Below are 23,344 nucleotides of genomic sequence, written 5' to 3' on the forward strand. Positions count from 1 at the left end.
TAAACCGATCTACATTATATCAACATAAAAATTACGTTTTGTCTGCAAACATAGTCATGGAAAATTAAGTCAATGTTCTTATAACTTTTGGATCTGATTTTTTGGGTTTTTGTGGCTCTGGGAAGAATAATAATATTGGCCTGTTTTAATTCGACGAATAAAGTTGTTTCTTTGAGTCAGGATATACTTTTTGGTCCCTCAGAAATTTCCCAGAGCAGATATTTAATGTTTTTAGTACACTGGTAATTAATATGTAAGAAGACTAAAATAACCATACAAGTTAGCTTATAATTTTTTTTAAAATTATGTTATAAAATCTGTCTATAAGCATTTAGATTTTAGCGTGATTAGCCTACTTCTTTTTACCAAGAAAATGAATGTTTTGAGTTTCAATGAGCCCCATACCTGGAATTGCTGAGGGTCCCCAAATCACTAGTCCCTCCCTGCTCCGAACATTCCCTGAACAGAGCTTTGCTGTTTATAATGGAATAGGACGTTTGTTTTGGACATTCCTTTAACCGCTCTCCATCACGTCAAATCAATACTCGTCTGCAAACATTACTGAATTAGTCATGGAAAATTAAGTCAATGTTCTTGTAACTTTTGGATCTGATTGGTTTTTATTGGAAGAATAATAATATTGGCCCTCAGAATTTTCCCAGAGCAAAGATTTCACACTAGTTAATAATATGTCTCTCAGAACGTTCCCTGAGCAGAACTTTGATGTTTATAATGGATGTTTTGCACGTTCTTTTAACCGTTCTACATCATGGTTTGCGGGTATGGGAGGAATAAAAATATTGCCCTTGGTTTATCCACAGCCTGAGCTATCAAGACATTTGTGCTGCCCGTTACATTACAAACCACAGGGGGATAGCACTCCTTCTCATACTTCAGCCTCCACATCAAAGTTCCTGAAAGCAAAGAAGGTCAAGATGCTCCAGGATTGGCCAGCCTAGTCACCAGAGATGAACATTATTGAGCATGTCTGAGGTAAGTTGGAGGAGACATTGAAGATGAATCCAAAGAATCTTGATAAACTCTGTAAGTCCTACAAAAGCGCTTTCTTTGTCATTCCAGATGACTTTATTAATTTAAGTTATTCGAGTCATTGCAGAGACGTATGGATGCAGTCCTCCAAGCTCATGGGAGTCATACACAATATTAATCATTTTTCCACTGCATTATGACTTTATATTCTATACTGTACATACCATACTATACTGCAAAGTCAGACCTTACTGTTAAATAATTAAAAACCAAGACATGATCATGTTTTGTTTTGGTAAAATAAGCGTAATCTAGAGGCCTTGGTCTTTCACATAAGCCAATTCTGAGACCAAATGATTAACTAGAAGTCAAGTTATTATGTGTTGTTCCTAAAACTTGGATAGGCAACAAGTCTTTTGTTAGGTAGTGTATTGCTCTGATGCAATTTGATGAATAAAGCAATAACTTCTTGTCAGGAGGATATAGTTTGTGAGCCACTTAGAATGTTCAGATGAACTTTGTTAATTTATTTAGATGATGATTTAGAAAACTTTAACATTTACTTCTCTACCACATTTCAAACATCCCAACAATATCACACAGGATTATTCTTGAAGATGTTCTTGAAATATTAGGAACTGCTTCCCCTAACCTTTTTTTTAATATGAGAAATACCAGCTGGAGAACTGCTGTAAATCAATGGCTAAAGAAATACAGCTTCATCTCACTGTCAGGATATCTTTATTGTCAAACCACTTATTATTACAGTACAAAACGACTTTTTTTTCTCCCACAATCATATAACGCTCATGTATTTCTGATCATGTATAATCACAGCTCTAAAACTTCAGAATGTCTACCCCTCTACTACAGTCTAATAATACATTCAGAAGGCTATGGACGAAAATAATGCCAAAGCCACTAGAATTCTAATGGCTTTGCGCTCTTCTAACTGATAAATAATATTCGGGACAAAAACAGTGATAGACAGGTTCAAATACAGTATGTTCAATTCAATAATAATAATAAAATGATAAAAACAACCAGCAAATACAGTAATACTCACGTGGCTTCAGTTGAAGTGTGGAATGTATGTGTCTGCCTGTCATGTATGCGTGTAGAAATATAGCAGTGCTATTCTAACCCCAATATAACGGCATGATATTTTCATTAACAAATAAAACATCCCCAAAAAATAAAAATTTATATGAAAAACACCTCTAAAGATGACATAAACATAGTACACTCATAGTGCAACTAGCTCCATCAACAGCACAACTAGAATAGGAATATGGATAAATCTTTGCCCTGGTTTTATGTCACTGATAATCGATATTCAAATAAATATACAGAAGCTCAATGAGGCTTTGCTAGGTCCCGTGACTGATTTCCCTCATCTACACTGGCCCATGTTCTCCCTGTGTATCTCTCCATTTTTTTCTTGGTTTCTCTATGTGCTCATGTCTTATTGTGCTTTGCTCCGCTCTTTCTCTCGGTCGGCCACATCGATAGCAGCCATATTGCGGGAAGCGGTGATGAGGTGAAGGAAACTTATGGCAGACTTCAGCAGACACACCACGCCGCAAACTCCCAGCAGCCACTGCAGCCACACTGAGCAAAAACAGAGAGGGTAAGGGGTTATTTAGGAGCAGCCGATATTCAAGTTGAAGTCATCTGGGTTTTCATAATATTGTGGTAGTGTATACGTAAGAAATAAGCTGGAACAGGCTGTTGAATTATAAGATGATAGCACACAAGCACGGTGGTGGACAATAGGATCATTCGGCAATGGTTATCAGAGCTAAAAATGTTGTTCAGATGGTGCTTTTCAAGATTTTTCTTTAGTTTTAAGTCCTCTAGCTGTAGCAGTGTGTGGGACTAGTTTCTTATGCGTCTCATTCAAACTAGGGCTGGACAATATATCGTTTGAGCATCGATATCGCAATGTGTGTGTGTGCGTGTGTGTGTCAATTGCAATATTCACATAGCAAGATATGCAATGTTGAGTTGGGATTATAGATGACCAGGAACCATAGGTCAAAACACATGAGATTTGTGGAGACTCTGCAGAATTTAAGCATAATAGGGTGAAAGTGAATCATGTGTATGTGCATAAAAAAAAAAAAGTTTAATAAAGATTGATTTTATTGAACGATTTATATGATGAAGACTACGCATTGTTAATTTACATTTGATTATTCAGTTTGTGTAACCGAATACTGTTAGACTTTCCTCAGAAAACTGTAAATCACTGTTTATTTTACTTTAATATTTGCTTCATTGTGTTTATGACTGTATTTTGTTTAATATATGTATATAATAACTTGCATTATGTGCAGTTGAAGTCAGAATTATTAGCCCCCCTTCTTTTTTAAATATTTCCCAAATGATGTTTAACAGAGCAAGGAAATTTTTACAGTATGTCTGATGATATTTTTTCTTCTGCAGAAAGTCTTATTTGCTTGATTTCAGCTAGAACAAAAGGAGTTTAAAATTTTTTAAATACTATTTTAAGGTCAAAATTATTAGCCCCTTTAAGCTATATTTTTTTTATGTCACTTTAAGCTGTTTATAAGTGTCTTGAAAAATATCTAGTAAAATATTATTTACTGTCATCATGGCAAAGATAAAATAAATCAGTTATTAGAAATTAGTTATTAAAACCATTATGTTTAGAAATTAGTTGAAAAAATCTCTCTCCGTTAAACAGAAACTGGGGGTAAAATAAACAGGGTTGGCTGCTAATTCTGACTTCAACTGTATATAATAAATGATTCTAAAGTCTTTGCAAAGTCATCTGGTGAAATTATATTTCAATATATTATATATAATCGCAGAGAAAAAAAATAAATAAAAAAAATAAAAAATAAAATAAAAAATAAATAAAAATTGCAATGTCAAAATTTTCCAATAACATGCAGCTCAAATTCAAACCTATTGTTTTATTTTCATTTAAAAGGAACAATATTTAAGATTTAAGGTTTTATTAAACTATAAAAAAAAAAACACTAGATAACACCGTGACATATGTTGCTCACATTATATTATGTGCTTACATTATATGAAATGTTTCAAAGAATTTTTAAATCCAGAGAAATTTGTAATTTTAACTAGTGAAATGAACATGCTAATGATGTCATACACCCTCGATTTTGGTTTTATAACAGGGAAACACACACTTTAATATGTTTTGAGTTTTATCAGGATGCACATTATACCAGAATCTTAAAAAAATGTATTTAGTGTGATAAAACAGCACTGCTGCTTCTCCACATGATCAAGAGCGGAAAAAATGGGAACAGTGGACTGTGTCATAATAAAAGCTGTTCTGATTTTGTGCAGTTTTGCACTCATCAATGTAATGAAAACCACAACTCCCCTGATTCGTCATACAACTATACTTTTGTTTGTTGTGAATAAGCACCCTCTAGTGGTGAACATTTTTGACCCTGCTTTTAAGTTTGGACTGTTCTAGGATGTGAAATGACTGAAATAATTAGATGTAGTGATATGGAAATGTATGCAGTCAAGACCTGCCTGGAACTACTTTAGCTGTGCATTTATCTGAAAATATTTGTACATGTTTATCAGAATCAAGCATACGATGACACATACGATGAATAAAAATAAATAAATAAATCAACGACACTTCAACTAATAAAACTGGTCGGGGGAAATTAAATATTAAGTAGAATATGATATGATGCTGATACTCACTCTGGGGTTCCTCGATGTAGTACATTATATACAGCAGGCAGAAGAACAGCTCATTGCCCATACACATGAAAAACAGCACCGGCTGTAAAAACAAAGACAAAACAACACAGCACATGTCATGACAGCCAGTACATTTTTTTAAAGATGTACATGCTTGACTACAACTAGTTAACAAGCAGAACCCCACTAGTCAAGTGAAAAAAGCCTTTAATGTGAGTTCTTGACTGTGGTGCCATTTACACTAATGTGTTTTCGTTTATCAATGACCCCAAAAAGCAGTGTAGTGAAAACTATCCAGAGAGTCTGAAACACAAACTTTTGAAAATATAGGTGTGGCTATCCCCAATCGCTATCTGATTAATCTCCTGGACCATAACGCTCCCTGATTCTTCAAGCCCTTCACACGTTATCTTTAAAACAATATGTACAGATGCCGTAAAAATATGTGCATGTCTAGTGAGCTTTAATGATCACCTATAATGCGCTTCAGGTTGTATAGTGTGGAAGGAGATTGTTTTCCTAAACGTAATTAAAATGGCAGTGTGGATGAGGAGCGTTTTCATTCCAAAAAAAGTTTTTAAAACAGAAACGCACTAATACTAACGACACTCGTGAGTGAATGCGTAATTGATTATTTTACCCTGGATGTATAATACAGCCGTAAAATGGGGTTGCCAGAGAGATCAATGGCCTTGTGACTGGTGGCTCCCTTCATCATGGAACTGGAAGCAACAAAACAAACAGACACTCGTATTATTAGTAATTGATTTAGAACATGCAGGACACAAATATACATACACATAAACAGAATTATATTTACTTTTTATAAACATGAACTAATATGAAAATGTAGTAGTAATATGAATTCATAAAGGAAGCAAAGTTGTAAATAGTGTTCAGTTCATTTTCACAGTTGTTGATCGTCATAAGACTTGTTTTTCATTTTATCTTGCCTATCTATCTATCTATCTATCTATCTATCTATATATATATATATATATATATATATATATATTCTCTTAAAATACTAGTCAAAGCTGACTTGAACTGTTTTAATCACCAAGAACCACAGTTTCAACTAAACATCTTATTTAATTTTCTTCTTAAGATAAAGTCACCTACATCTTGGACTCGGAATGTCTGATGGTTAATAAATGAACAGCAAATTTAATTAAAATTTTTGGGTTAATACTTTAAGAGAACTAATCAATTGAATAAGTTGTTTAATCAAAAGTTGATTTAGGAGTGTGCATTGCATTGTATTGACTGTATTAACTGTGCGCCCTGACCTGCGCAGAGAGAAAATATATGTGTGACCAAAGTCAAATAATTGTATGTTATTTTTTCTTTTTTGGACAAGAGTCTCAGGACTGCTGCTGCTTATGGAGGATGAGAGAGTCTCAGATTCATCTAAAATATCTTAATTTGTGTTCTGAACATGAATGAATGGTCTCAGAGGATTGTAACAACATGTGGTTGAGTAACTAATAACAGAATTTTAATTGTTGGTCAAACTAAACCTTTAAGAATTACAAAATGATTGTTTGAAATAATAATTCATGTTGAAAAGACATAAGAAGTGAATTATATGTTTTTATTATTATAATTCCTGTATAAATATTAAAAGTTTTGTATTCAGTCTGTCCTTGGGTTGGCTGAGGATCTGTAAAAGCTGGAAACCCATGCGCTAGAGGTATGATCCCTGCTCTATATAGTAGAGATTATGGCTTCAAAAGAGTGTTTTAACAATAAAACTGCAGTTGTCAGTGGATCTGTATAAAAAGTGGTTGCACATTTAATTTGGAAGTTTTACTGGAATGGAAATCAGGCTGCAAATTAGACAAGTGGAGCGTGCATCGGAGAAGGTGTCACTGGCATCCCATGATTCTCAAATCAACAGTGCGAGCCTACTTAAAATGACTATGTTGGATGATCCCTACCAATTTAGAGCAGAATAATCTGTAATCAGAAAGATTTTTGGTGCTCAACGGCTTCTAACTAATTTATGTACTGTATACAGCAGGGGTGTCAAACCCGCAGCTCTACAGTTTGGTTCCAATCCTGCTTCAACACGCTTGGCTGTAGGTTTCAAACAAGCCCGAAGGACTCAATTAGTTTCATCAGGTGTGTTTAATTAGGGTTGGAATTAAACTGTGCAGAGCTGCGGCCCTCCAGGAACTGAGTTTGACACCCCTGGTATACAGTATATCCAGTGATGCGTACAGAGTTTCGCATTGATGACATATTTTGTTAAGCCAACCGAGAAATTAGAATCAACTCGACTCTCTTGATAAAAAAAAACATGCTAAAGCAGAAGAATTTAATTTCCCTGATAATCTTGGTCTTCCCCACTGTAGGCTACGTATTAATAACCATCTCTTTGACAAACAAAAAACACACACAAAAGCTTTAAAAAGTGTTGACTCTTGGATGATGGAACCCCCCTTAAATTCAGAAATGCCTTTTCCCTTGCATTTAGGACTTCCAGCAGCTCTATTTTAAATATAAGGTGATTTGGACACACCTGTGCAGATGTAGCCAGTGACTGGCCACGTCCAGACACATGCTGAGCTGGAACAGGAAAGTGTATGACGGGTACAGCAGTGCCAGGTTCACCAGCAAACACATGGTGGCACAACGATCAGTCAACATGTCCAGCATCGCACCAAATTTTGTACCTGAGGACGACGCATGTATGAGTACAGAGAGTGGGAAAGACAAAGAAAGAGGAATAATGTACAACACCGAGCTGGAAAGGACCTTGATTGAGCGCACGGGCTGCATGTCCATCGAAGGCATCCAACAGGGCACTCAGCAGGTAACAAAACACTGCTGGGCCTGGGCAGCAGGGCATCAGGAAGAAAGACACCAGAGCCAGTACGATACGGGCATATCCTATTAAACGTGTGGGAAAAGATACAAAGTAAGCTTGAGCGTACAGTGGGAAGTCACTCATTATTTACTTGTTCAAAATCTCTCAGACTTTCTTCAGTTAAATACAAAGAAGATATTTAGAAGAAAGATGAAAACATCTAACCATCAACTTTGATAGTAGGAAAAACAAATACTAGGGAAGTCAATGTTTACAGGTTTACAGATTTCTTTAAAATTTATTATTTTACATTACATATTACAGAAGAAAGTCTAAGAGGTTTTCAAGTAAAGGATGAGTAAATGATGACTATTTTCACCTGTGGGTGAACTATCCCTATAAAGGCATTATAAAACATTAGAATAGCGTTATATATTTATATATGATGTACTTGCATTATCCCAAATGCTTCGAAGTATACTCAAATCCAGAGAAACATGCTATTAAATCTAGTGACATGGACAATACTTTGTGTCTCCATAACAATGACATTGTACCAACCTCATTATCTTGTTTGGCTTTATAGAAAACACCAAAGATGTTGTGTTGTGCATTTTATTAGACTGCACAGAGCAGCTTTTTATAACAGTAACTTAAAATGTATTTGGTGTAATTAAACAGCGCTGCTACTTCACGTGATCATGAGCGATAAACAATGAGCGGTGGACTTTGACATATTAAACGATCTGTTGTTTTCATGCAGCATCCCACTCGTCTCATCATTTGTTTCATTCATCCTCATATAGTATGTCTTGTAGGATATGAAGATGACAACTCCCATATTTCAACACTTAATCATGGGGTCATCAGACTACACCTTTGTTTGTTGTGAAGAAGCACCTTCTAGTGGTGAAAATTACACGCTGAAATTGATGTTTCGATGGACAGAGATTGCCACATCCAAAGCTATATAGTATACAATAGTGGTTCTAAAAGTGGGGGTCGGGACAAGGCATGGGCCGGTATAAGATGCTGACAGTTTGATAACCTTGGATAAAAATATTACCATGATATTGTGATTATTGCTCTAAAATAAGCTCTTTTTAAATGTCTGGGTAAAAAGCAAAAGGAATTTTCCAAAATATTTTATTGTTAGAAACATTTGTAATATTTTGGAGCAGTAAACATGTCAGGCTAAATAATTCAACTGAATCGTTGACTTCTGCCGTCTTCAAAAACACTGGTTTCTTTTCCCCTTTTAATGGCATCTTTGGATATCTTTTCTGCTGGAGATAACAAAACAACAAAGTAAATAAAAAAAAAATCGTACACATACCTTATATTACAGAAAATTTTGTCTGTTTTAAAACCTTGAATTTTCCAAATCGCTGTATACCTTGAAAACAGTTATCGTCCCATGCCTAGTCGGGATCCCCTGGAGGGTCACGAGACATTGATAGGGGGGGTGGCCTAAGTGATTACCAAAAGTCAAATAAATGTTATTAAATCAGACATCCCAAGTCTTCCCGAAGTTCTGGGAGTCTTCGCATATGCATAGACTCCCGGATGCTCTCAAACGAATGATAATCTCACGGAAATCTCGCGTCTCCCGCACCCCCCTCTCTCTCCCCACCTGTCTTCACATACGTTGCCGCACGCCGTCTACGTGATTCTAATAATTACATACAATGGGCATGGGCACATTACTATCCAACCAGGCCACAGGGGAAGATTTGTGAACGCCAATGAAGCAACACAACTGTGCTGCCAAATCACATGATTGTGACAATACCGAAAATGTAGCAAGACAGCTTAAAACTTATACTACACACATTTGTTTTATATAAGTAATTATTTAAAAAAAAGAGACAATAACAATACTAGAGTAACAACAAGATGATTTTAAAACCTGAAATCAAGAGTGTATTACATCATTAGCAGATGACACAGCCCATGTCACTAGTTAAAATGTCGTTCTTCAAAATTCATCAAAACATTTCAGATGCAAGTAGTAGTAGTAGTAGTAGTACACAAATCAACAAAACATATAACACTGCACTAGTGAGGGTTTTTTTTTGAAGAAGGGGATATTTTAATAAATGAATCTTACATGTTGTGGCTTTAAGTTCTACTTCTGTAGATATTCTGCTGAAAGTAAAGTACTGCAGGAGTCATTTAATGTATTACAGTTCTGAGACAGGGATGACACGGTAGCTCAGTGCTTAGCACTGTCGTCTCACAGCAAGAAGGTTGCTGGTTCGAGTCCCGCCTGGGCCAGTTGGCATTTCTATGTGGAGTTTGCATGTCCTCCCCGTGTTGGTGTGGGTTTTCTCCGGGTGCTCTGTTTTCCCCCACAGTCCAAAAATATGCCATATGGGTGAATTGGATTAACTAAAATTGGTTGTAGTGTATGAATGTGAATGTAAGAGTGTATAGGTGTTTCCCCAGTACTGGGTTGGGGCTCGAAGGGCATCTGCTGCATAAAACATATGCTGGATAAGTTGGCGGTTCATTCCGCTGTGGCGACCCCTAATAAATAATGGACTAAGCTGAAGGAAAATGAATGAATAAATGAGTTCTTCTGACTCTGAGACAGTAATATTGTAAGGTAGGAAATAACTTTTAAATAACAGTAACACAAAATGCATAATGTAATACAGGTTAGAGGTAACTTGCACAAGACTGAAATGATGACGAAATAAGAGGGAAGTACTACAATAAAATACAAAGTGTTTACAAGAAAAACACCGGAACACTTGTTAATATCATGTGAAAACGGTCATTTGTCTATGCTGATCACTTGTTTTCAGATCACTGAAAATGCATATTAGTACCAGGAGAAGAAAGTGGAATCAAACAAATGTGGGTTTAATGATTGGAAACGTCACCAGAAATAGGCCTGTGGATTTTAATGAAAGGTCCAATCAAGGCGTTTTAAATTAGGATTGCTAGGTAAAACGTAAACAATGACACATGCTTAAGATATTCTTAATCTATAATCTGTATTTTAAGTGAAAAAATGAAATGGCTCGAATGTGTAAATACTACGCCAACTTTAACCCTTTACACTGTATTTACAGTATTAGTGAATAAATGTGCTGCATTAAATGAGCTTCATACTGGATTACGATGACAGCCAATAGCATCACGCCAAACATCCGCAGGAAGTCAAACCAACTGCTGTCACAATCATTTACAGTACTTTAAAATACCACGAAGAAAGCATTCATAAGATATATTAGATATTTTCACGAAACACACTTGTCATTAGGCTGCCTTTGAATGTGCGCAGAACTCTGTCGCGCGCTGACGATCTGCTTCCGTCAACTCGCTCGTCTGACACTCACCGATCAAATTCGGGACGAACAGGAAGATGTTTTCTTCGGTCATGATGCCGGTCAAGTTTTAAGTTTCTGTCTTTGGACGGAGCTCCCTGAATTTGTCTTTTAGGTTTCTGTTTCCCTCCTCAACTCCCTCTGACTGCTGGAGTACTGAATATAAGCGTGGCGCGTGACGTTATGTTTCCTGTACGCACGCACGCCGTCGAATGAATCCTCCCCTTTAATTGGCAAGCGCTCAATCTGCGCGGTCACAGGCCGCGCCTGACCTCATATCAGCTGTTCTCTGACACTACTGTGACAGAGCGCCGTATTTCAACACTTAACTAGCAAAAACATCTATCATATTTCTTTTTTTCTATCCATCTATCTATCTATAAACATTTTAATCAATCTATCTATCTATCTATCTATCTATCTATCTATCTATCTATCTATCTATCTATCTATCTATCTATCTATCTATCTATCTATCTATCTATCTATCTATCTATCTATCTATCTATCTATCTATCTATCTATCTATCTATCCATCCACCAATCCATCTACCTATCTATCTATAAACATTTTAATCAATCTATCTATCTATCAATTGTTGTAAAAAAATAAATGAGTCTTATAGAAGAGAACCCAGTCCAGGAGACTCGAAACAAGCAGAATTCCTTTATTGAGACGTGTTGGTTAATATGCAGTCAAACAGCGTCTTCGAGAAGTCCATGTGTCTGCAGAGCCTATTGGAGGTCTGCAGTCTGCGAGTTTTATCACAAGTCTGAATTAAGACAAAGATGTCCTGTCTATATTGTCTTAGGAGGAGAGGAGATGGCTAAACAAAGCATGCAAATTCAGTTTTGGAGTCAGCAGGGTAAATTGGCATATAGGTGTAGAAACCGGCCCAGCTACTGATCACACAAGTTAATCAATAAAATGGTTTCTGTAGCATGAAAGCATGACCCAAAGACAAAGGCAGTCATTAGCATTTGCAGTACTCTGGCTCAGCCTGTAGTCAGAAAGACAAAGGTAAATGTCCCTCATGGCTGGGCTGTTAATGAAATTATGTAATCAAAAACCAAAGAATATAACTTTTCAGTTATATGTAGATTATTATTCATTTAAAACTAGATTATATAAATTTATATTCCCACACTATCTATCTATCTATCTATCTATCTATCTATCTATCTATCTATCTATCTATCTATCTATCTATCTATCTATCTATCTATCTATCTCTTTCCATCTTATTTCTATCTATCCATCCATCATTTATCCATTTCTTTCCATCTTATTTCTATCAATCCATCTATCCGTCCAACCATCTAATTTCTATCCGTCTAATTATGCTATTCATGTTGTTTATAGTTTATTATATTCAATAAAATGTTAAATACTTTGAATACCAGAGATTGCATTAAACTGATGTCTTAAAATGGTGTCTTTGAATCATTTTAATAAAATTCCTCAGCAAATGGAGGGTGATTCCATGATTTGTAATCGTTTTAATCATTATTAATTTATGGTTTGTCCCATAACGCCTGTAAAGTCTGCCTTGCTGCTCATTTTGGCAAGAAAGAGATTCTCTCAGAGTCTTTTCTGGTTAACAGAAAGTATATGCAGAATATAACTGAGCATTTTATCAAATGATATCATCCATTAGTGTTTAGTGTATTCAATTAAATTTCCATAAATACTTCTGCATAATAATGACCATTAGAAAACGTTCAGTTACGTTCATTAAATAGGAGCCTGTAAATAATTGTAATACTATAGTTAACTATAGATTTATCAGTCCAAAAACATTATTTTTAAATCACTCCACACTTTTAAGTGACAAAAGGTACTTCACCGGAGAATCATTTAGTACTATAGTTGTATTTGTGCTATTTATCTATTTTTTTAAAGACAAATTTATATTAATATATATATATATATATATATATATATATATATATATATATATATATATATATATATATATATATATATATATATATATATATATATATATATATATTAATATTAAAGCACATTAAACAAGAACACTGGTGGCAATTTATAGATTATACATCAGAAAAAAAAAAATCTGTGCCATAATTGTGTCTAAGATTAAAAATAGTACCAACATGTGTTTTTTTTTTACAAGCATCCAGTAATTTCCACTTAGCACAGCCTCTGTCTCTATGGAAACGGTCTTTTCTCTGTACCTTCAGCAAGGCAGATGCACATTTTGTCCATTCAGAAAACAGCCCGGCGGAGCTGAGAACACAGAGTGCAGAAACAGATTACACAGCAAGGCACATTCAGTTTGAATCCTTTTTTTTAATGACTTGTTAATCATTTTCTGTACAAGTTCTATAGCCCATGTGTGTTAAAGAGTCCTGTAATCATATCACCTGAACGTAATTTGGCCTTTTATTATTATAATCTGAGCTCCCTGAACAACCATACTCTCCACCAGCTCCAAACACTGCAGACGATGACAGTCATTTCATACATTTACCACCTCCAGTTTAGATTACCGCCAGATACTGAAACGGCCCCTTTAAAGAGAATACACTAAAAGAATCCAGCGAGTGTTGCTGTAAACGCATTACATGGCAGCCCAGAGCTACAGACGGGCCGAGGATTGTTTGTTAAATTTCTCCTCTTCTGTCCACAGATGTTAGTAAGCAAGTAAGAGCCTAAGAAGGAGAAGCAATGAAGTGAACACTGAAAAGTGATTGGCCAGGCACAGGGAAGTGAGGTACTGCACTGAGAGTCCGAGTGAACGCTGGTGTAGAAAGAGAGCTGGCAGTGTGGGAGCACAAAACATTCTGGAAAAAAGGAAAAATAAACGATGTAACATTACTGACACAACCCAGCTTCGCAGTTCACCGCGTATGCTGGAGATTTTGTTGTCAATGTAAACAGCTTGTGGAGTTGTTTTGTAGATACAAAAATATGCCAAAACAATTCGTTAATGCATTCCAGAAAGTAAAATGGAAAATGGAGAGGGAAAAAAAAACAAACTGCTGGATCGGAGAGAAGGTTGAGACACTTTACAGTCGTCTAGAAATGTTCTATACAGCTAAAATCTCTTAAAATGGTCTGTACAAGTTTAATACTGGCTCTAAAATACTACTCTCCTGACAACGCACTGCACAATAGACTCCTACCCTGAGATGTAACAAGGAATGCTGGGATAGGTAGTCCTTTTTTTGTTGTTTTTTTGTAGTTTTTTAAATCTAAAACAAGACCGTGACACTGTAATATTCCCCACCTAGTGGTAAGCATTGATTAAAAAAAATAATAACAAAAAAAACCTTAAAATTAGTGTACAACACAAATATTACAGCGGCAGTAGTTGTAACAATGACAGTATCTAATTTGTTTTCTCCATCTCACTTTCCAATTCACATAGCAAAATTATTATTACCCTATATAAGAGTTAGTGCTTGTATATACACACACACATCGCATAAGTACAATATAGATCAAAAGTGTGAGCAGGAAACAATCTTTCGACGTTCTCCATCAAACCTCCGGCGGGTGATGTATTATACACATATATATATATATATATACTCAAAGTCATATATAAACGTCTGCTGTGTGTACGTTTGTATACAAATGGTCTCTGTACATCAGTCTCATGCGCGGAAACTCGACTCTCTTATGGACATGTACATCCTATATACACGAGCAAAAGAAATGGCTTAATCACCTAGCCAGGTTCAATCTCTTTTTCAAAGTAGCAGGCGCTAAAAACAAGCTGAATAACAGCCCAAATTGCAACTTAAATGGCAGCTTGTCCTTATAAGGACAGTGGGCGGAGTTGCTTTCGCTCAGCTGAGCCTCTAGATGGCAGTATGACGTATGTGGCATCATTTTTAAACAAACTAAACAGAACGTTTCAAAATAAAAAACGCCTTGACTCGAATACAAATGTACAGTTTAAAACCCATCACTTGATAGATGTTCTTTTAGTATTGTTTTTTTAGTACTATCTACATAATTACACAAAGATCAGTTTATTCACCCTTTTAGTTCCTCAGTTTACGCCTGGTCTCCCTGAAACTTGCTACCGCACCTTTCTATTGCATCCGACTTGCTCCCGTTAGCAGTAGAATTGATGTTAGTAGGACTCATCCTCCTCTGGCTCAGATTATCTGGCTCAAACACAAAAAAATACGGTCAATGAATCATTCTGCCATTATTCACTCATCCCTACGATTTCTAAAGATGTTGTTCAACATTTGTCATCATTTACTCACCATTCGCTTGATCCAAATGTGAGACTTTTAAGCTATTTAGAAGAATTTTGGAAATTAAATAGCATTTCCTTTTCTACAATAAAAGTCGGGATCACTTTATTTTGATGGTACTTTTAACGCATAGACCTCAAACTCAATTCCTGGAGGCCCTCAGCTCTGCAGTTTTGCTCCGACCCTAATCAAACATAGCTGATGCAACTAATCAAGTTGTACAAAAGAGTCTCGAACGCCTTGATTATTTGGATCAGCAGTGTTTGATTAGTGTTGGAGCAAAACAGCAGAGCTGCGGCCCTCCAGGAATTGAGTTTGAGACCCATGCTTTAATGCATTTTGTTAAATTTAAGTTACATTATCAATAGAATATAAGTTGACTGTTAGGCTGCGGTTAGGGTTATGGTTAGTGTAAGTTGACATGTACTTGTGAAGTTTCTTATAGTCAGTTAAATGTCTGTTGAAGGAGCAGTATCAACAGATATTTAGCAGACAGTCTACTAATAGTCAAGTGAGAATTGGCATGTAGCTGCAATGCAACTTTTAGTCAACAAAATGTACACTAGGAACCATCAAAATAAAGTCTTATCTAAAAGTCAATGACTATGAAACTGGGTGAGTAAACAACAAAAATGTTAATTTTTGAGTATCGATGCGTAACATGCAGCTTTTTTCCATATTAAGTACTATGCGAACTGTGTACTATGGGAAAATATTTAGGCATTTATAGATTATTTTTGATTAATTGATTCATTTTCAGACATTAATCTTGGTTTGCTAAAATAAAACATAGTTCGTAGTCACTTTTATGGTTCTTATATGGTGTTTTCAGCTTCATTTTAGATCTTGAGAGTCGACCAATCAGCATGTAGGGTTCGTCACAACGTTTCCGAGAGTAAATAATGACAGACTATTCATTTTTTTGGCAAACTATTGCTCAGAAAATGAAGTAAATTGCACCAAATTAATTTAGCTTATTACGATCCAGGATTAATTGTAAATGATGAAAAAATCGTGTAATGTTAAAGTACTATTTTTGATTCATTTTCAGATATAAATATTGGTTTGCTAAAATAAAAGATGGTTCAAAGTCACTTAACGGTGTTTTCGGATTCATTTTAGATCTTGAGAGTCGACCAATGAGCATGTAGGGTTCATCACTATGTTTCCAAGAGTAAATAATGACAGACTTTTCATTTTTTTTGGCAAACTATTCCTCGGAAAATAAGTTAATTGCACTAAATTAACTCAGCTTAATTTGATCCAGGATTAATTGTAAAATAATGAAAAAGTTGTGTAATGTTTAAGTACTATTTTTGATTGATTTTCAGACATAAATCTTGGTTTGCTAAAATAAATTATGGTTTGTAGTCCCTTTGTGGTGTTTTCAGCTTCATTTTACATCTTGTAAGTCGACCAATCAGCATGTAGGGTTCGTCACAATGTTTCCGAGAGTAAATAATGACAGACTTTTCATTTTTTTGGCAAACTATTCCTCAGAAAATGAAGTAAATTGCACTAAATTAACTCAGCTTAATTTGATCCAGGATTAAGTGTAAAATAATGAAAAAGTCGTTAAAGTACTATTTTTGATTCATTGTCAGACATTAATCTTGGTTTGCTAAAATAAAGCATTGTTCGAAGTCACTTGTATGGTTCTTATATGGTGTTTTCGGCTTCATTTTAGATCTTGAGCCAATCAGCATGTAGGGTTCGTCACAACGTTTCCGAGAGTATTCATCCTTTTGGCAAAATATTTCTTTAGAAAATGAACTAAATTGCACTAAATGAATTCAGCTTAATACGATCCAGGATTAAGTGTAAAATAATGAAGTCATGTAATGTTGGAACATTACACATTTCGACGTGCAAGAAATCACCTGGACATATACTGGCAGAATTCAAGAGAGGTTAAAAATAAACCAACCAGCTGAAGATGAGCCCAATCTACAGTATTGGCACCACTTATGTTATTTTTGTCCTCCCGCCCACACACGCAAACACACAACAGCATAGCTTTCTGCTTCTGTTACAGTACATCTCGTCTTATCAGTTCCCGATCTAAACCCTGAGCCCTCCCGAATCCCTTGGTAACCCTGAGATCTATCTTCTTACAAGTAAAGGTGTGCCCATCTAAAAAGTCCTCTCTTCGCCTCCCTGCGTGAAGGCCTTTCTTCTAATAAAATAAAGAAATAAAAATGGCACCATCTGAAATTCGCCCTCTAGGAATACGACAGATGAGATCCGTTGGAGATGTGTGACGTCACTGAAGTACTCCGGCTCAAACCTCCATCTCCGCCTGACCCGCCGGCACCTCCACCCGAGGCGGTTCTCCGCAGAGGCCCGGGACTGTTTCTCAGAGCCATCAGACTGGGGCCTCGGACAACCAAACCCTCGCCCCTTCCTCCGTAGCCACTCTGAGAGGATGAAGATGAGGAGGAGGATTGAGGTGAAGAGGAGGAAAGAGAGATGGGTGGAGGAGGCGGCGGTGGAGGGAGAAGGGCGAGGGATTGGGCAGAAATGTGATGCGAGTGGCCGTGAGAGGAGGATGAGGAAGAGTGGTGACCTCCTCCTCCTCCACTTCCCCACTCTCTCTCTCTGCTTTCGCGGTATAGGTGTGGCGTGCTCTGGTGGTGGTACTGCTGCGGGATGTAGCGGAGGTGATGATGCGAGGAAGATGATGATGATGATGATGCCGATGAAGCGGAGGAGCGAGAGCCTGGATAGGCACGAGCGGCCATGCTCTCCAGCTCCCGGTCTCGATCTCTCTCCCGACTGGACATTTGCTCTGCTCTGCTGAATCCGGCTGTGCTGTTCTGACTGCGCCAGGAGGGCGGCGCTGCTGAGTTCTGGACACCATGGCTCCACTGGCTGCCTGAACGAGGGACAGGACGGGACGGCCAGCCTCCGGGCCCGGATGAAGGAGGGTTGGAGTAGCCCTGATTGTAAGCCTCAGCGGGGATGCCACTCAAAGCCATGTTACTGAAGCCCAGGCGCATGCTCTCAGAGTCAAAGGACTCGATTTCCCGAGCCTGTTGTTCAAGCAAAGCTCGGATTCGCTCAGAGCGCTCGTTCTGCAGAGACAACATCTCTTCCTCAATCTAAAGACAAATGTGAGAGAGAAAGAAATATTACAAAAGTTTTTTTTCTTTATAACATTATAGTCCACTGAGATTACATACAATATGACACTGAAGCACAAAACCACTCTTATTTTGTAATTATCATGTTCCATGAAGATAATTTGTAAATTTCCTACCATAAATGTATCAAAATGTAATTTTAAATGAGTAAAACACATTGCTATTGTCATATAATAAACAATACAGCAATCATTTATCTTTCAAATGCTGTATCATCTCAATTCTTTATTCAAAAATAAAAAAACCTGAAAAATCACATGCACATAAGTATTCACAGCCTTTGATCAATACTTTGTTGATGCACCTTTGGCAGCAATTACAGCCTCAAGTCTTTTTGAATATGATGCCACCAGCTTGGCACACCTGTCTTTGGGAATTTTCCATTCTTCTTTGCAGTACCTCTCAAGCTCTATCAGTTTAGATATGTAGCAGCGGTGTACAGCCAATTTTAGATCTCTCCAGAGATGTTCAATTGGATTTAGGTCTCGGATCAGACTGGGCCACTCAAGGACATTAACAGAGCCACTCCATTGATATTTTGGCGGTGTGCTTTGGGTCATTGTCCTTCTGTAAGGTTCTCCTCTCACCACAGAAGAACGCTGGAGCTCAGACAGAGTGACCATCGGGTTATTGATCACCTACCCGACTAAGGCCCTTCTTCCAAGATCACTGAGATTAGATGGCCGGCCAGCGCAAGGAAGAGTCCTGGTGGTTGCAAAAAACTTCCACTTACGGATGATGGAGGCCACTGTGCTCATTGGAACTTCCAGAACAGCAGATTTTTTTCTGTAACCTTCCCCATCCTTGTGTCTCGAGACAATCCTGTCTTGGAGGTCTACAGAAAATTCCTTTGTCTTCATGCTTGGTTTGTGCTTTGACATGCACTGTCAACCCTGGGACCTTCTATAGACAGGTGTATGCCTTTTCCAATCATGTCCAATCAACTAAATTGACCACAGGTGAACTCCAGTTAAACTGCTGAAACATCTCAAGAATGATCAGTGGAAACAGAATTAACCTGAGCTCAATTTAGAGCTTCACTGCAAAAGCTGTGAATAATTATATATATGAGCTTTTTTATTTTTAATAATTTTGCAACAGTTTCAAAAAATCTTTTTTCACATTGTCATTATGGTGTATTGTGTGAAGAATTTTGAGGAAATAAATGATATTAATCAATTTTGGAATAAGGCTGTAATATAAATAAATGTGGAAAAAAATTGAAGTGCTATGAATACTTTCCGGATGCACTGTATGTTCGGTGATGTTGACGATTTATAAAAGTTTCTATGACTTTGTGTTGTTGTGGCCATTGTGGTTATATGACAACCATGTTGCGTGCTGGTCGAACCAATTTAATGAGTAACATTCAGTCCATTTTCTTTTCTCTCTCTCTTACCCTTTGTTCAAGAAGAGCTCTCCGTATGGACACCCTCTGCTCCAGGTCTTTGACCTCTCTCTCGTGTTGCGTGTCTGTGTGCATCTTGATTTTGCTCTGATAGGCGTTAAGTAGCTCTAACTCCTGCTGCAGCTGCATGCGCAATGCTCGATACTCATCCTCCTGTGTCTCATCCAATCGCAACTGTCAAGAAAACAAAGAGGCGGGACATCAGTAGAGAAGCAGTCAATGAAGACACATGTAATGATTTAAGAATAGATTAATTAACCATAAGAAGGAGAATCTCAAAAACCAGTCAAGAACATTATCTGTCATTGGTCAACTTTAAAATAATAATAATAAAAAGATATATATTTATATGCATACAATTTATTACTAATAAGTTATTATTATTATTATTAAAGCAATCATATAATGACAAAGGCATTAATATTATTAGATTCAGCATATTTCATTTTATTCACAAAAATATACAGTTTAAGTCAGAATTATTTGCCCCCGTTTATTTTTTCCCCCCAGTTTCTGTTTAACGGACAGAAGATTTTCTCAACACATTTCTAAACATAATAGTTTTAACAACTCATCTCTAATAACTGATTTATTTTATCTTTGCCTTGATGACAGTAAATAATATTTGACTAGATAATTTTCAAGACACTTCTATACAGCTTAATACTAGGTTAATTAGGTTAACTAGGCAGGTTAGGGTAATTAGGCCAGTTATTGATGGTTTGTTCTGTAGACTATCAAAAAATACATAGCTTAAAGGGGCTAATAATTTTGACCCTAAAATGTTTTTTAAAAAATTAAAAACCGCTTTTATTCTAGCCAAAATAAAACAAATAAGACTTTCTCCAGAAGAAAAAATATTATCAGACATACTGTGAAAATTTCCTTGCTCTGTTAAACATAATTTGGGAAATATTTTAAAAAGAAAATAAATTTAAAGGGGGGGCTAATAATTCTGACTTCAACTGTTTATAATAAAATATAATCGCAAAAAATAAGAAAACCTACATATTTAGTTAATATTTAATATAATTTATACATATAAGACTAAGCTATTCAGACGATAAAAGACAATATTTTAACATAAATATAATTTGTATGAGGTGAAAAGTGACCATGTTCTTAAGCAGATTTGTGTGATTGACCCATGCATGTGTTTACATACATGCATTATTATATAATCATGTGATTGTGCACCACTCAAAATTGAAACAAAGCATTAAAGATGGTCTCTCCTTGCCTTACTCACAGCCTGTGTGGACAGCATGTCTTTGATGGAATGGTCGTACTGCTCGGCCAAGATGGCCAGTTTACGTGTTTGCTCTTCTTTGAGTCTCTTCAGCAAAGTTTTATGCTCTGATTTGGGGTGGTTTCCAGCAGGTGGTTCCGCAGGGCTTTGTATTGACGTGTCTGAATCTTACAAGTGTCTTGGAACTGACGTTTGATCTGGAGCTCTTTCGTCTGAGAGAACAAAATGCAGAAAGAAAAAAAAAAAAACATATTTGAGCCGCCTGTGCACGTTGAAGCAAACAAACCAATTCAATTGACCTGGCATATATTTACATCACTGGAATGTTTGAACAGGTGTTGGGTTATGGCCACAGACGGTTGGGTTTAAGCTCTCGGTGGCATCACACTATTGCAACTGCCATAAATATGCCTTTTCCTAAATAAACATCAGTGCACAACAGAGCAGTCTGAGGTTTGATTGTCTTTTAAACTGCAACTGAATTGGAATTGGTGTAACAAACAGCATTTATTGTAATATTCCTGAAGTATTAAACTCATGAAATTCAGAAAATGCTGCTGAAGTACCATTTTTTTTACATAGGAAATTCATAAATGTGTCACAATATGTCACTTAATTTAATTATGATTTTAGATTTTTGCATTTCAAAAATCTGTATTTTATTTTATTATTATTTTTGTTTATATACATAATAAATAATTCATGTTTGTGACAATGTCAACAATTTATTTAGGGTATTAACCAGAAACTATTTTTTTACTATCTAAAATGTGCTGAAACTTATTCCAGAGCAACTTATAATTATATTTGTATTGCACATTTCCCACAAGCCGCTTAATTTGGATTCAATTTAAAATATTTTGTTTAGGCTTGAGGTTTAAAATAAATGCTGTCTGTAAGCGCTGCCAATAAAATATGTTTGCTCATTACTTGATGTTCCCATTATTATTATTTTGAAAAGCATTAAATTTGAAGGGGCTGTTTTGATGTGTTTTGGAGAGAAATAAAGTACAATACAATAAAGTGTTTTTCAATTTTTACAATAAAGTATTCTGTTGCCTGGCTACAAGTTACAAGTTGGACAAGCGTAAGTGCACAATTTAATATAGGTAATCTCATAATGTAGAGTCAAAAACATAAATATCTGATCATCTTCCATTTCACTGTTTACATTATACTTGGGTTACTAACGCACATTTGTATTGCATTCCAGAAAGCTGCATTATCAGCACCATCTTGGAAAATTTCAAATGTATCTGACCCAGATAAAATGTATGCTGACTGACCCAGATTGGTATGGAATAGAACCACCATTCAGCTTGATAGTGGAAAACCAGCTTTTGTTTTATTAGGTCTACTAGTAAACAATTTTACAATCATTCTGAATAAAATCTAATTGATACACCAATGCTACTCATGTATTAACAATGCAGTTTAAGCAATACTATGTTCTTCTTCATTTCCCAATTCAATTAAATTAAAAATTGCAACATTAAATTTTTTAAATTCTGAAATTTGTCTGTAAAATTGTACAAAAATGCAAATTTCACCTCAGTGTATTGTATTGAAGTATGCACCACATCAAGAAAAAAAACCCTATCCTTTCACCTTTAAGCTTTTGGGTTGCTGGCGGACTTCCACAGCGTGTTTCTGACGGAGCTCCTGTTCGCGCCGTTTATTGTACTCCATCTGATTGGCTAGTTCACTCTGGTGCTGCGTTCGGATCAGATCGGCGCGAGTGCGCTGGACCAGTGCAAGCTGTCTGAACTCCAGCTCCTGAGTGGACTCGTGATGCCTCAACAACATGGCACACTCCAAATCCTTCTGGGTTTGACGCTTATTTAGGTCCTACATGGGCAAACACAGACAAAAGAATGACAGATATCAATAAAAGGTAGTAAGACAAAGTGAAAACGAGATGGAAAAGATTGCATTTGAAAAATGTATGTAAAAAAAAAAACTGAAATATGAAATCCCTTTGTAGAATTTCAGAAGGAAGCTGAAACAAATTGTCTGTCTATATAACTTGTATCACCTGCTATTAATATACCATTGATTTGATACCTTAATATTGTATTTACATGCATTTATTTACATACAGTGCTCAACATAAATGAATACACCACATTTTGAAAATTTATATTTTTATCCATTTCTTAGTGAATATAGGTAATATATTTTAGTGTGCTTTAACCAAAACAGACTTCTTAAACAAATACGTTTATTAAAATAATATTCTAGTCACCGAACGTCTTTAGAAATAGAAAGATAATACATTTTAATTAATGCAAATGTTGGGGGAAAAAAATTACAAACTACAAACTTTTATACATCTTTTTGTTTTCTCTTTTTACATTTTTTATTTAATATTTTTCTTCAAACATATAAATTTTGGTGTACTAATTTTGGACAGTTATCATAAGTTTTACTGCAGTACTGACTAAT

The 23,344-nt window shown here is 36.1% G+C and overlaps 2 protein-coding genes across 2 annotated transcripts in view; both read right to left on the reverse strand.

Moving 5' to 3' along the window:
- Positions 1-1,714: 1,714 nt before the first annotated feature.
- On the reverse strand, positions 1,715-11,047 carry cdipt (CDP-diacylglycerol--inositol 3-phosphatidyltransferase (phosphatidylinositol synthase)). The gene is made up of 6 exons (XM_056453341.1): positions 10,867-11,047; positions 7,468-7,602; positions 7,232-7,385; positions 5,348-5,429; positions 4,708-4,789; positions 1,715-2,601 (listed from the first exon to the last, which is right to left on the reverse strand). Exons 1-6 carry the CDS (start codon positions 10,907-10,909, stop codon positions 2,456-2,458), a joined length of 642 nt encoding a protein of 213 aa, XP_056309316.1. The 5' UTR covers positions 10,910-11,047; the 3' UTR covers positions 1,715-2,455.
- A 2,107-nt stretch (positions 11,048-13,154) lies between these two features.
- taok2a (TAO kinase 2a) overlaps positions 13,155-23,344 on the reverse strand; it is a 41,127-nt gene continuing 30,937 nt past the window's right edge. The window contains 5 exon segments of the mRNA XM_056453342.1: positions 13,155-18,200; positions 19,642-19,824; positions 20,900-21,018; positions 21,021-21,111; positions 22,508-22,747. Coding sequence (XP_056309317.1) covers positions 17,322-18,200; positions 19,642-19,824; positions 20,900-21,018; positions 21,021-21,111; positions 22,508-22,747 — 1,512 coding nt within the window. The 3' untranslated portion in view covers positions 13,155-17,321.

The sequence above is a fragment of the Danio aesculapii genome, chromosome 3 (genome assembly GCF_903798145.1).
Source record: "Danio aesculapii chromosome 3, fDanAes4.1, whole genome shotgun sequence".
Classification (NCBI taxonomy): Eukaryota; Metazoa; Chordata; class Actinopteri; order Cypriniformes; family Danionidae; genus Danio; species Danio aesculapii.